The sequence below is a fragment of the Coptis chinensis genome, chromosome 2, assembly GCF_015680905.1.
Source record: "Coptis chinensis isolate HL-2020 chromosome 2, ASM1568090v1, whole genome shotgun sequence".
NCBI classification, from domain to species: Eukaryota; Viridiplantae; Streptophyta; class Magnoliopsida; order Ranunculales; family Ranunculaceae; genus Coptis; species Coptis chinensis.
The window spans coordinates 75,218,547-75,231,694 of record NC_141457.1 but is presented as its reverse complement, the minus strand read 5'-3'; the positions used below and the strand labels follow the sequence as shown (position 1 = coordinate 75,231,694).

The following is a 13,148-nucleotide window of genomic DNA, read 5'->3' as shown; positions in this document are numbered from 1 at the left end:
AATGGGGAACTCGATCAGTGGGTGTGGAATTTTTATTTTATTTTATTTTTTCCTTTCGTTACTAGAATTAGCCCCAGGTGAAAAATTATCCAAAGTCTTCTTTAATGTTTAATGAGTTGTCTTTTAGTTTTAGAAGTAATTTGTGTTATGTATAAATATGAAGTTATATATTTTGGTATGGTTGATCTATGAGAATTGTATTGTTTGATTTTCAAGTTATGACAGGATTTAGGTTTTTGAAATGTTGAAAATACAAAGGAGACTCTGCTGGATTTTTTTATTTTTTTTAAAAAAAATGATGATGCTCTTAATTGAAGACTCTCTCCCTTTATTTTCATCATTCTCATTCTGATATGTATTGAATTAATGAATGTATAAGGGTATGTATAATGAGTTGGTTTGTGAGAAATGAAATGCATAGAATTACAATAATTAAGCTCACTTGAGTATGCGTATGAAATGATTATGAAGTATAAAACTGTTGGAAATGGTTATATCATCGATCCAATACTACCATAGAGATGGTCTCTTAGAGTGTTGTTCAAAAACAATGTATCTAGAATGCCAACTGGCACGGGCATTCACTAGTTTAGCAATAGAATGAGCCTCCCATTACAGATTCTACTTATCCACTTACAAGTTACAACACAAAGGAAAATCAAAATAGCTAATACTATTTCTAATACTTTTAAGGATAGGAGTACGTACACTTCCATTCAACTGGTGTACGTCAGGACTTCCTTCATGGCAGCAACCACAATACTACTATCACTTTGAATTACTACACCTTTAGGAGAGTTAAACTTCAACAACTTACATGTCAATTCTACAACTAGAAATTCAGCCTGTAAAGGACTGCATGCCTTAAATGTAGTGAATAATGTTGCTTGTATTATACTTCCTGCTTTACTTCTACACAGAACACCTGTAGCTCCTCTGTTAGAAAGTTTGTCAAAAGCAGCACATAAGAATAAACATTCCACCCATTAGGAATATTAGTAATAATGGGAGTGACAACAGTTCCAGCTATTGTGCTTCCATCTTGCTTGAAAGCCTCCGGAGTAATGGACCAAGTACTATTAGCAGCTCTCCATATAGCTTTTTGAGAAGAATGCACATTCTCAAATTTAACATAATTACTATGTTTCTATATTTCATGCATAAGGATAAAGCAATATATCTTTCTATTACTAGTATCTGGCCTCCCAGTCATCATTATATCATGAGATAAACAATTCAAACCATTGTCTACAGTTCACAAAAGATTGAGAATCTATTCGAATGACAGCCATAGAACCATACCATAAGCATCTAATCCACTCACATTCAAAGAAGAAGTGCATATCAGATTTTATGCACTTATAGCAGAAGCAACATGTGAGATCACCTTGAAATTTTTTGGACGGGAGAAAGTCTCTAGTGGGGAGATAGTGCGTATATAATTTCCATGTGAAAAGTTGTAGGTTAGACTCCACTTTCAACTTCCAGATCTTTCTGACAGATTTAAAGTTTAGAGAAGAACTTTGACCATATGAAATCTTGTTACATAGGTGGTTATAGGTAGTTTTAACATTGAAACTTCCTTTAGGATGACCTAACCAAATTAGTTCAAATATTTTAGTTCAACTACTTGAGCACAATATAATTATATTTCAGATTAGAATTTTGGGCTGGCATATTTTAATCTGGGCTAGTACAGTAATATTTAAGTTTGTTAAGATTATTCATAGTTAATAAGTTTGTAGAAAGAACGCAAGATGAAATCATTAACAGGCCATATGCCAATATCATCAACATTTTTTTAACAAGTCACTCAAAAGGAATGTAATGACAAATCAAAACTACTGAGCCATAAAACAAAACGAAGAGGAAAGTTAGAGTCAGATTTCGTTTCACCAATCTAACATTTACACTTTTATTTTTTCCTGCAGTCACCAAGTCTAACAATTATAGTCTTGTATATCTCAAGTTGCACACTTGCACCCTAGCCTTGGTTTCTTTGACATTATATTTCCACACATTAGATGAACTCGACATTCTAGAGTCTTGACATCGGTGGGCACACTGCACACCTAGAAACTAGAAAGGGTGTGGAATATAATAATCTTAAGTTCTTAACACATGAGTAACACACAGTCACACGCAACCGATTTTAACTCACATAGAAGAGCGCAGCTGGTTATGGTTCTTCCAAGAAATGCATGCCCGAACAAGATCCCTGGCTTTCCAACATATACATTGCCAATACCAGAACTTACATTCAGGTCGAGGCAAATGGAGGAAAGGGAGCTAAATGTAAGTAGATTATATCCAAAATATCGATACATATTACCTGATTTCCAATGTAAATTAAATCATTTAAGTATTCCGGCTTCCCTGACCTTTACCAAAGTTTCAAACATCCAAGACAGTCTTTATCCAAAACCATACACACAAACACAGCACACAAAAAAGGTACGTAGCTAAATACAACTGATTTTGAAACATCTTCCATGAATAGCATTATAACTCTTACGAAACAAATTACCTGATACTGAAATTTAGCAGATTCAACAGAAATCGAGTCTTTGTTTCTTCTTGACTATGACACAACCTTTCTTATTATCTCTAAAGATTTTGATCTCAGAGCAATCTCTCAAATCCTCAAGACTAATATACTGTTGTTTCACCATCCTTGAAAATTCACCCATAGTTTCATGTATCCATATATATGGATGACATGTTTCATCATAGTAGTATAGCAAACTCTTCGTACCTCCACCCCCACCACTATTAGGCATGTAAGCCTTGTATATATTCTTGCTGTCTAGCCTCTTTGATGACCCAGGCTTAAGGGTGTGACCTCTTTTCAGTATCGAACCAACTCTTATCTGCAATTCAATCGGCCTATCAGTCAGGTTCCAAATTCTTGTGCCAATCCCGGAGGTCTGGGTGCAGTCGCGACATGCATCCAAACAACCCCCAATGGCAAATATGCTGGATTTCAGCATTCTTTTTCTCCCTACTGGGCTCTCAGTTTCTTCTTATGGTGTACTCACTAGCCACTACTCACTACTCACCACCACCTAGCATTGTGAGATAAGAATTATATTGCGTCGACAGATATAGGTGTTAATAATGGGCCCGGCTGTTCTTTGGTCTGCGTTTTGTAAGTTTCGTTCTATTTTCAGGTCCTGCCACAGGATCATTTTTGGACATGAAAGAAGCACACCATCATTTGAACGGTCTTGTTCAATTGAGCATAGAGTAATTTGCACATCTAGATGTAGTTCTTGAAGACTATACATGATAAGAAATTCACTTTGTTTTTATTTAATTATTTTAATCCAAGAAATGATGTTTTTAGGCTTTAGTGCTGAACTGCTGATTATCAAAAAGAAATTGGTGGGGGGTCAAAACTTTCTTTTGGACACAAACTCCATCAATATGCCGGAAATCTTGCTTAAATTTTGTTGGAAAGAAGTGAAAAGAATGGAAAAGAGACACTTTTCTCAAACTAATTGATTATGTATCATTTTTGTTGCTTTAAACTCCATCATTGGGTTTAAATGCCATTTCTGTAGGAGTTAAGGTCTTAGAGAATTGGTGCGTGCTTGCTACTGCATGTGGCACTTCTTTTTGAACCAGTTTAAGGCGAATTTTTCAGAACCAGTTGAAGGCATGACACTGTCCAAGACGCTGAGAAATTAGCTCTATTGATTATTGACTGTGTGTTTTTGAGGGAGACTCTAATTTCCCAGTGGGGGGAAATCCTAATTAGCTCATCTAGTGGGATAATACTTGTTAACCCTAAAACACCTTATCTATCTATCTCCAACTCTCCAAGACTCCAACGCACTCTCTTTCCAACCCCCCACCACCAGACTCCAACACACTCTCTTTCCAACCCTGGCAGCAACCCCACTACCGAATTTCCAGCAAGACACAAACAAAAATCTCCTATTCCGCCTTTTTCACCATCATTGGGAGTTAGGTGCAGAAGATATGGACCTCAGTGAATATGGGAAATGAGACTGAGAGTATAAAATTTCTTTATAGCTGGTGAAGAAATGGGTATTTAAGAAAATGTAAAGTGGAAATAGATCACCATCAAGTTAGATATGAAAGAAAAGATTGGAAGAAAGGGTTATTGATAAATTATCAAAAAATGATTAAATTAATTTTTTTTTTTTAAATTTTACATGTATCAGTATTTGGTTTGGATTAATGTTAGGATTGCGGAGGTTTTCTACTCTTTCGTCTTTTGCTAATGGTACCGGGACCCTCTACCTGAAAAAGGCTTGTTCAGCAAAAATATCAAAAAAATATGAGTGTTGTGTACTTACCGCACTCCATACCACCAATCAGACATGAACTCCTAGCTCTTTGGCAAGCATATATACCTCTCCCACACAGAGAGTTGTTAGGTCCCCCTCCCATAATAACAGAAACCCGTGATACGAAAGGTCCCCCTCCCATAACAGAAACCCGTGATACGAAAAAACAAAAAATACAAACATCATATAAGCCATTAGTATCGTTCAGATTCATATTCTGAGTATGAAGTTCATACACAGGTTGATAGTTTATAAACAGACCGAAAAACATATCATTTAGCTTTATAGCTATGGTGAAAAATAAGCTATACAGTTTTGTTTTCATACGAGATACTTACACCACTAAAACATCTAAAATATGAGATTTTTACAACACCACTACTGGTAAAATTTGACCAATATATATTACAAGTTACATTAGTACTAAAACAATGTGTTCTCAGTTCATACTATTAACTACACGTATAGATGGAGCCTGTTGCCCGAGAAAGACAGGGCTCCTTGTGCTTCATGATGCAGGTCAGCACATATAAATAAATGATGAAGAACAGAGGGTGAGAAAAGAATTTACATTTAAGAGACATTTACTTTTCATGAGTGTCTTCAGGAGGATTCATCTTGATTATGAGAGGCTGGCGGAGATCTGACGATAGGTCAGCTACAATTGGTAAATGTGGTGCTGCTAATACACCTATATCTGGACTTTCAGCCAGTGCTTTCTCCAAGGACGCCTTCGCGACTTTGGTAACGCATACCATCAAAACCACTACAAAAACAATAAAAATATGTCCCTGAGCAAACTTAAGCACATATAGAATCACAAGGCTTGTTAAATGAACTGAAAGTGTATTTTGCAGTTAGAGCAGATGCAAGGTAAATGAGGCTGTTTTGGGTACACAAACAATAGGCCACAAGAACTTTGTTCAGTTTCAAGATTTTCTCCAAGGCAGAGACAAGTGTCTATGGATGTAGATTCAGTGTTGACAAGTATTAATAAATTAGCCCTCGAAACACTAATACAAAACATAGAAATGCTCGGTTCATTTCACTTGAATCACCTAAAATATGTTCAGAAAATTCTCTTTCTCATAATTCATAAAGGAGAATTGAACTGCATATTTATATAGAATCAGTGTTTCCTTGCTATGAAAATTGGCAAACTGCAGTAAGTAGTACTGAAACCCGAGTAGGCCAGTTTATTCCACCTTATTTGAGAAGTGTAGAGTGTAGACAAGTTCCCTCTTTCAAGTTTTTCCTTATGGACACAGAATCAATGTTGGCTAAAGAATTAGAGTTTATTACACTTGAATCCCCAAAAGATGATCACAAAAATAAGTTTTGTATTGTCTATAAAAAAAACACATCTATATTTGTTCTGCATAGTTATTCTTAAAAAGTGAGTGCAAAAAATTGCAATAAGTAAACCTTTTTAGGTGACAGATGATTTTGCTATTGTCTATCCTATCCTTACTCAAAATCCTCTCGAACTGTCACCACTACATCATAATAATGGTGAGCAGGTTTTATGTAAGAGCAGTGTTGTCATGGAGCGCAATTTGCAATGCGCTAGAAAATCGAAATTCACCTTACAAATATGGCTCATCGACTAAGGCGTTGGCCGTGGCAATAGTCCCCTTCGTTTTTCTTTAAGCGACAAAAACATATATTTGAACAATAAAGGTAATCCCTAAATCCCAACTTAGCAAGAAACTAAGTTTATGCACTTCCCCAAGTGCCGGTATTTTTTTATGTTGATGTTGATAATTAGTATTACTAGTGCTAAACGAGATTTGTGTGTGTGTGTGTGTGTGTGTGTGTGGGGTTGAGAGATAATAAATAATAATCGTTTTTTCTAAAAGCAAAAAGAAAAAAAAACACAAACAAAAAAAACTGAGGACTTTTGGGGGCATATCAATTACAAGTATCGTTGACTTATATATCTCGCACGCATTTATATGAAATTTCAGATTTTATTTTAGAAGTACGAATATTTTTGTAGATCTTTTATTCAATATATAAATATATATACTATTGCACCATGTAAATTAAGGAGACTGCCACTTTTGCACCATATCGCAGTGACAACACTGTAAGAAAGTTCTATACTTTTTTTACCAACTAGAAGCAAGTATGCAACTTTTAGACAATATCAAAATAGATAACCATAAGTTGAGTTGTGGCTCACCAGATGTGACAATACTTGAAATAAAGATAACCTACATCAACAAAGGAGCAACCATCAGAACACAACATAATAACAGTACTAGTACAAACACATGTATTAAATGTCACATGCAGAGAGTTTGGGTACAGGTGCAAGCTCAAGGATTCATTGAACCTCTTAGGTGATATCATATTATCATGTATATCAAGCATATAACTTTTTCCTTGTTAACAAAGCAGGGGATACTTGCAAATCCAATACAGCCTAAAACAAAAAAAAATGGAAAAAAATAAAAATAAAAATACTCCTGAATTAAGAAATTGAAGCCAACACACCAAGCGAAATAGCGGTCAAGCTGGCTGTCAAAACTGTGAACTATTAAGTCAATCTCTCTTCAAGTTAAGGTCGTCTCTTTGTCTCTTAGCTTCTCAGCACACTATTCTTAGTTCATACTGTTGTGTCAGTGGATCTTTGTTGTACATGTCCATAACATTTAAGAATATTTTCTTCTTATATTCCCTCCCCAGTCTTTGTTGAGTTCACTTGTAGGAGCTTAAAGACAAGACCACAGATTATGATTAAATAAGTGGTGCATGATTGCTTTAGATGGTACATTGAGGCTTAGAAGAATGAAGTCTCAAGATTTCCTAGCGTGATTCCTAACTTCTCACATTTTTGTTGGTAATTATATCTTTTCTGGTAACTCCAATCATCCCTCTTAACATTCACATATTTGTTACATGTTTATGTTTCTTTTTTGGGTTAACTAGTATTACCCCCCCACTAGATGAGCCAATTAGGATTTTTTTTTTGTGTGTATTTTGGGGGGAGACCCTAATTTGTCATCTAGTGGGGGGGGGTGTAATACTAGTTAACCCTTCTTTTTTAATGTCCAAAACTCTGCTCTGTATAGCATACCTAGTCTAACTATAAAATTTTGTTTAAACTTATTATTCTCTTGTCAGATAAGATACTGCGAGTCTTTCATCCACCCAGTTCCGATTTCTGCTAGTCCCATATCTCATTATCTACTAGTCACATCATTTTTGTATTACCAAGCTAATAAAATTAAAATAAAAAACAAACCATAAATAACATAAACATGTATAATCAAATTAATTCAAAATCAAAAAGATTATAAATTAATTTCTAAAAAATTAAACCGCACTTTATAAGTAGATGAATATATAAAATTATAGGTAGCAAATCGTTAGAAACAATGGCATCTTTTAGATATGACAGTTATGACATAACTAAACCGCATGCTTCTATTATAGACTTATAGTCCATATGTTCAATCAAGAAGAGGTAAATGTCAAGTCAGAAAGTCGCAACCCAAAGGACAATGCAAGGAGGACCCATGAAAAGGTATGATACTATTAATATACAGAATTGCTTACCCATCGAGTAGGCGAAATTTCACCCCAACCATGTGTCACATCAGAAAGATCCTTCAAAGTTGTCCCGACATAAACTAATACAAGAGTAATTGGCTGTAACAAAAAAGAAAATAACAATAGGTATCTCAAAGCAACCACGACAAGCAACAAAGCACATAAAAGTATACTAAAAAACTTTTGCACCGTAATACAGTGGGTTACACATAAAATGAAGCACATAAACATTTAAGGGCAAACAAGGCATAACACTCGAGGTACATCCTTTCAAGCAGATGGGAAAATCCCCATCCAGACTACTCTGCCTTAAAACTGATGGTTTTTACAATGATTATAAAGCTAGCAGTTTAGGTATCTCCAAAGACCAAAATGGCTAAGAGACCTTTGCTTTCTCTAGTGGCCAAAACCTCTACATCCATGACATCCACAAGCGCCAAGCTATTGTGGAAGAACTCCTAGTATTTTTACTTTGGAGTACAACAAAGTAATAGTGACTACAGGTTGAGGTTTTTTATGGTGAAATAAAGTTTTATATATGTCAGACCAAAAGGGAGAGTGGGATGAGATGCCCTGCAATACAAGCACCAGAAACAAAACAAGGAAAAAACACAAAATGCAAAATTAGAAAAGGAGAATTGCCAGCAAATCACAATGGACTCCATTTGGAACTGCTAGCTTGTCTCTCTTTATACAGCATTACTTACCATCATTCCCAGCCAGGAAGCCAGTATGTACTCAGTTATGCCTATAGGAGTCACAGACAACATGTAATTCAACATGTTAAATGGGAGTAGCGGAACAAGCCGAAGTAAAAAGGCAATCTGTTAACAACAAAACGCAGAAATCAGTACCACATGGCAGACAGATTACTTATTTATAACTTAAGGAGAAGAGAAACTACTTAAGGAAAAAACTATATATGCTGTTCACAAACGAAATTTCTCTTTTCCAATTTAGCTAAAGCAAAGAAATGAAGGATCTCTCAAGTTAATAAGCAATTGAACTTAGAAACTAGTTTTCAACTATCTCTGTCTCAGAAAACATGTCCTTTTTTGCTCTAGAAAGAGTTCTGACACCTGACATTGTATGAAATCATTGCATTTCAGATTCCTTAAAGAAAAATGCTGGTTCCAAAATGTCGCAGGATTCATTAAATTTCTATTAAACTTGATTCACCCCCTACACTGAGTAATTGAGCACGGAAAATAAAAAGTGTATGAAGGTAGATTAGCCTATTGACGTTAACTTAAGGACTAAGATGCGGGGCTTGAAGGAATCGCACGTTGATGTAAAAATAAAGTATATTTAATAGGAAGAAACTGTTTAGTCAAACCTTAAACCCAGATCTCTGAATGGCAATGGAAACTGCCTGAAACTTTGGATAATCCTTCAACTTAGATATAACATACGACCTCGCTATCTGCGCCAAATAAATGTAAAACATATGATAAAAAATTGCATAACCTCTCTCTATGCTGAAAGATTTAAACATAAATTCCTACCGTCTCCAATGACTTGCAAGTGTACAGAAAAATGGGAAAAAAGTAAATAATGTAGTTGCTCCTCCACTAGAGAGAGAGATAATTCACAATGCTAGTACATATCGTCATAAAGATGCAAAATTCACAGAATAAGTGCGTATTGGCCTGGTAATAAATGAAAGGCTGACAGCTAATGAGTATTTTACAAGAAAACATGCTTAAAAATACTTGGGTAATTGCCAAACACACTTGAACATGTCGAATAAAAATTCATTTCAAACAGAAAAATTGTGTACATTCGTGCAAAGTAACAGCACTCTACCAATATGTTGTAGATATAATGTTCAAAAGAAACAAAGGTTTCAGAAGCTTACTGTTCGACCAAGAAGAAACGCAGCTGTTGAACCAATGGTAGCACCGATAGAATCAGCAATGAAGCCCATGAGCAATCCATATAGATAACCACCTCCAAGCTGGAATTTGACAATACGCAATGTGTGAAGTTGCACTCACAGCTACAAATGTAAGAAGCATAATCTATTTCTCACTCAGTCACTCCCAAAAAATATTAACCTACAAGGTTTTTTCTTCTTTTCCTTTGACAATAAGAAGCATAATTTGACAATAAGTTTCGTATCTTACACAATCTGTTGAATAAGAAATAAAAGATGCAGTATTCCTCTCCTCGTAGTAATAGACATGTAACTAACCATTATCAGCATATGGCTTGTAGAGGATTTTTTTCTTCTTTCGTTCTTCTTTTTGTTTATTTGTTTTTCATAAAGTACACTGCTTGTAGATGTACTAATAATAATTAGCAGAGACAGACCATCTCAAATGGATCCAAAGTGACAGTGAAAAAACTTATTTTCTGGGATTTAGAAAGTACATGAGCTTATAGCAAATTTATTAGGATTTGGGACTAGTTGATCTTCCAAAAGAGATAGGAAAAAGGGATTAAATCTTACAGTAAGTATGGAGGCTGGGACTGCCAGAACCGTCAAAGGGATGTAAGCAACAGCCCTACAGAAAACTGCAATTAGTTACCGATTCAAAAAGGTAGAATCTATAAATATAAGTGAATATACATTGCAACTAATTCCAACAAGTTCATAGTATTTCCTTCATCATATATCAAGGCCTAGAAAAATGAGATGATTTGGATGACTTATGACTAACTTAAGAACTTGGACCATCGAACAGCATGACACCCCCAAAAATCTTCAGATGTTATTTTTCATTCAATATCAGGATTAAGAACCGGCGACAGAAACAAAAGAAGTGAAGAACGAAAAGTGTATGCTGCTAAGGGCACTTGAAGATCGTTTACATAGATGCAAAAGACTAAGTGGTAGCTGACTCGGCAAAGCCAATACCCAAGCAAGTATCCTTGGGTATTAGGTGGCCCACACTCGAAAAGCTGAACAATGTGGGGCTGAAGTCCACATCAACTCATCTGGTGTATGGTCTCAACTGTTCAAGCATTCGCTCAGATGTGTGGTTCATCATTTGTCTTGGGTCAAGGAGAGCATCAGAATTAACTCACACCAAGATAATCCACACTCTAGCGAAAACTTAAAGGGCACAACACAGCACTATGAAAATGTGGTGTCCCTCTCCATTAGCTCAATCAGATTATATAGCAAGGACCAAAAATAACATGAAATGAAAATTCACATAGGGATTTATATAGCACATGCAAATGATATATATATATATATATATATAGAGAGAGAGAGAGAGAGAGAGAGAGTATATTTTGGTAACACTCACAATACAAGTGGACCCCAACGCCCGAGGTTTTTGTCAATCCAATACAAGAAATCCCGCAATGTCTGCATAGACAAGTACAATTTATAAACACAAGGATATGAGGAATGAGAGGTAAAGATGACTACAAACTTCAACAAATTGTAAAAACTTAAGAAAGTTACATGGAAATTTGAGAATCACTACTATGGATACAGAAAAATGTTAGACGAAACCGCACTAGCTAATGCAATAACAAAATTGACATTCCATGAAGAAATTACTAAATCCATATTCTGTTGAAGTACGACAGTCAACCCAAATTCATCTTAAAGTTGCAATGAAAAAGAAAAAGAAACTAACTCTTTCCATCCATGAAGATCAAGACAATGCTCTTGGACTTTGACTTTATAATACAAATATACATTCATTTAGGTACCAAAAGATTTAAATATTAACTATTGCATGAAATAAGCACTGTAAATTAGCCTCATTGTCAAGTTTTGACATTCACAACAAGGGTACCTTGAGGAGAGGCCAGAACATCGGAACAACTTAGCCTGTGTTTGTATTTGTAGACAGGTTGATTATAAACTGATTCTAACCTGTTTTGGTTGGCATAATCAGGGATAAGACCCAAATGGCATTATGGAGCCTCAATGAAAGGCCAGACCCAGGCCACAAGTCTGACATCTCTCAAACCCACATAAAACTATAAAGGTTTTCTTTTCTTGCTCTCCCTCTCACTATTCTTCTTATGCATCTATATTTGCAAAATAATTCCACTTATTCTGCATGGATTGCATTCCTTTCTATTCAATAATGTCTATTGTCAGCTAAAGTGGTGCTTATTGCACAATCGAGAAATAACTCATTGTCAAACTATGACCCTACTTCAGTCATTGACAACCTCAAAAATGATCTTTGTAATGAAGGTCTCATTCTTCTTTGTTACTACTTATTATTTTTTATTTTTTGGATAGTTAGATCCCCCTTCCCAGTGAAGGTGGAAATCAAGCCTAATACGTTGTTACTATAATGTGTCACATTTTCATTTACCAATAGAAAACTATCCTCTCAAATAAGGTGCACAATGTGGGACTTAAGTAAACAGGAATAGAGGTAGTTACAAAGAGATCCACCGAAGACATTAGCATTTCACAAAAGTAAATCTCATCAAGAAAATGTCTAGCCAATTTTCCACCTAACCTATCTAGCTCAAGGTTCAGTTGAAAATTTCTTTTCACTAAATTCCCAACTAAAAAAACTAAAAACTCAGTACTTTCCAATAAATATGTCAATACAATTCAAAATGCCCAACAAGCCATCAACCAAAAAACAGCATAAATTGAACAAAATGTTAACAAATTCAGCTAACAAACAGTCCAAAAAAACATAAAGAAGAAAACTTTTCAATACCCATCACCTAAAATCACAAACAAAACAACTAATTATAATAACAAAGCTGTAAAAATGACAAAAGACAAATAAATAAATTTACCTCTTGAATAGGGAGAGTGAAACAAGCTATACCAATGACAGTTAAAACAAGAAGCAATATAAATATTCTCAAAACTGTCCCCCACGTAATTGTCATTGTAAGCCTGCAAACTTCAAATATTGATTCTTTTTAATGACCAAACGAGACCTTATTTATTCCTCCTTTTCAATACTCGCCAGTTTTTTTTTTTGCTTTGCTTTCCTTGTAAGTTAACATTTTGTTTTAGAGTTTCTGCTACAAATGAGTTCAATGTTTTTTTGTGTACCAAAATCACTTCCTTACCCGTAATTATTACATGGGGGCCCATATGGCCCAATAGTTTGGAAATTTAGATATGCCCTTTATTTTAATTTTTAATAAATAAATAAATAGTTTGGAAATAGTTTGTGATCTGGTTTGTTCAGATTTTTTATAAATAAGAGTGCATGGGTGGTACATCAATAATTTGAGTTGTTTGAGTGGACTGGTAGAGGAAAAGGTTTATGGTCAACCCTTTTGTTATTGTGTGTTGGTATAGTAAAGCGAAATTCATTTGGTGTG

General features: G+C 35.1%; 2 protein-coding genes across 2 annotated transcripts; both read right to left on the bottom strand.

Moving 5' to 3' along the window:
* Positions 1–555: 555 nt before the first annotated feature.
* LOC147517849 (uncharacterized) lies at positions 556–3,122 on the bottom strand. The gene is made up of 2 exons (XM_086589921.1): positions 2,528–3,122; positions 556–936 (listed from the first exon to the last, which is right to left on the bottom strand). The coding sequence occupies exon 1, from the start codon at positions 2,988–2,990 to the stop codon at positions 2,550–2,552; it is 441 nt and encodes a 146-aa protein (XP_086446047.1). The 5' UTR covers positions 2,991–3,122; the 3' UTR covers positions 556–936; positions 2,528–2,549.
* A 1,452-nt stretch (positions 3,123–4,574) lies between these two features.
* LOC147517848 (uncharacterized) lies at positions 4,575–12,876 on the bottom strand. Its single transcript, XM_086589920.1, has 9 exons — positions 12,609–12,876; positions 11,132–11,193; positions 10,327–10,381; positions 9,733–9,831; positions 9,211–9,297; positions 8,582–8,698; positions 7,881–7,973; positions 6,502–6,532; positions 4,575–5,082 (listed from the first exon to the last, which is right to left on the bottom strand). Exons 1-9 carry the CDS (start codon positions 12,702–12,704, stop codon positions 4,901–4,903), a joined length of 822 nt encoding a protein of 273 aa, XP_086446046.1. The 5' UTR covers positions 12,705–12,876; the 3' UTR covers positions 4,575–4,900.
* Positions 12,877–13,148: the final 272 nt, after the last annotated feature.

Coding starts and splice junctions, on each gene's coding strand:
- LOC147517849 (XM_086589921.1), bottom strand. CDS start 2,990: ATGCTGAAATCCAGCATATTTGCCATTGGGGGTTGTTTGGATGCATGT.
- LOC147517848 (XM_086589920.1), bottom strand. CDS start 12,704: ATGACAATTACGTGGGGGACAGTTTTGAGAATATTTATATTGCTTCTT. Junction 9,832..10,326: donor TCCCAGCCTCCATACTTACT/GTAAGATTTAAT, acceptor GTCAAATTCCAG/CTTGGAGGTGGTTATCTATA. Junction 6,533..7,880: donor AAATTTCGCCTACTCGATGG/GTAAGCAATTCT, acceptor TTGTTGATGTAG/GTTATCTTTATTTCAAGTAT.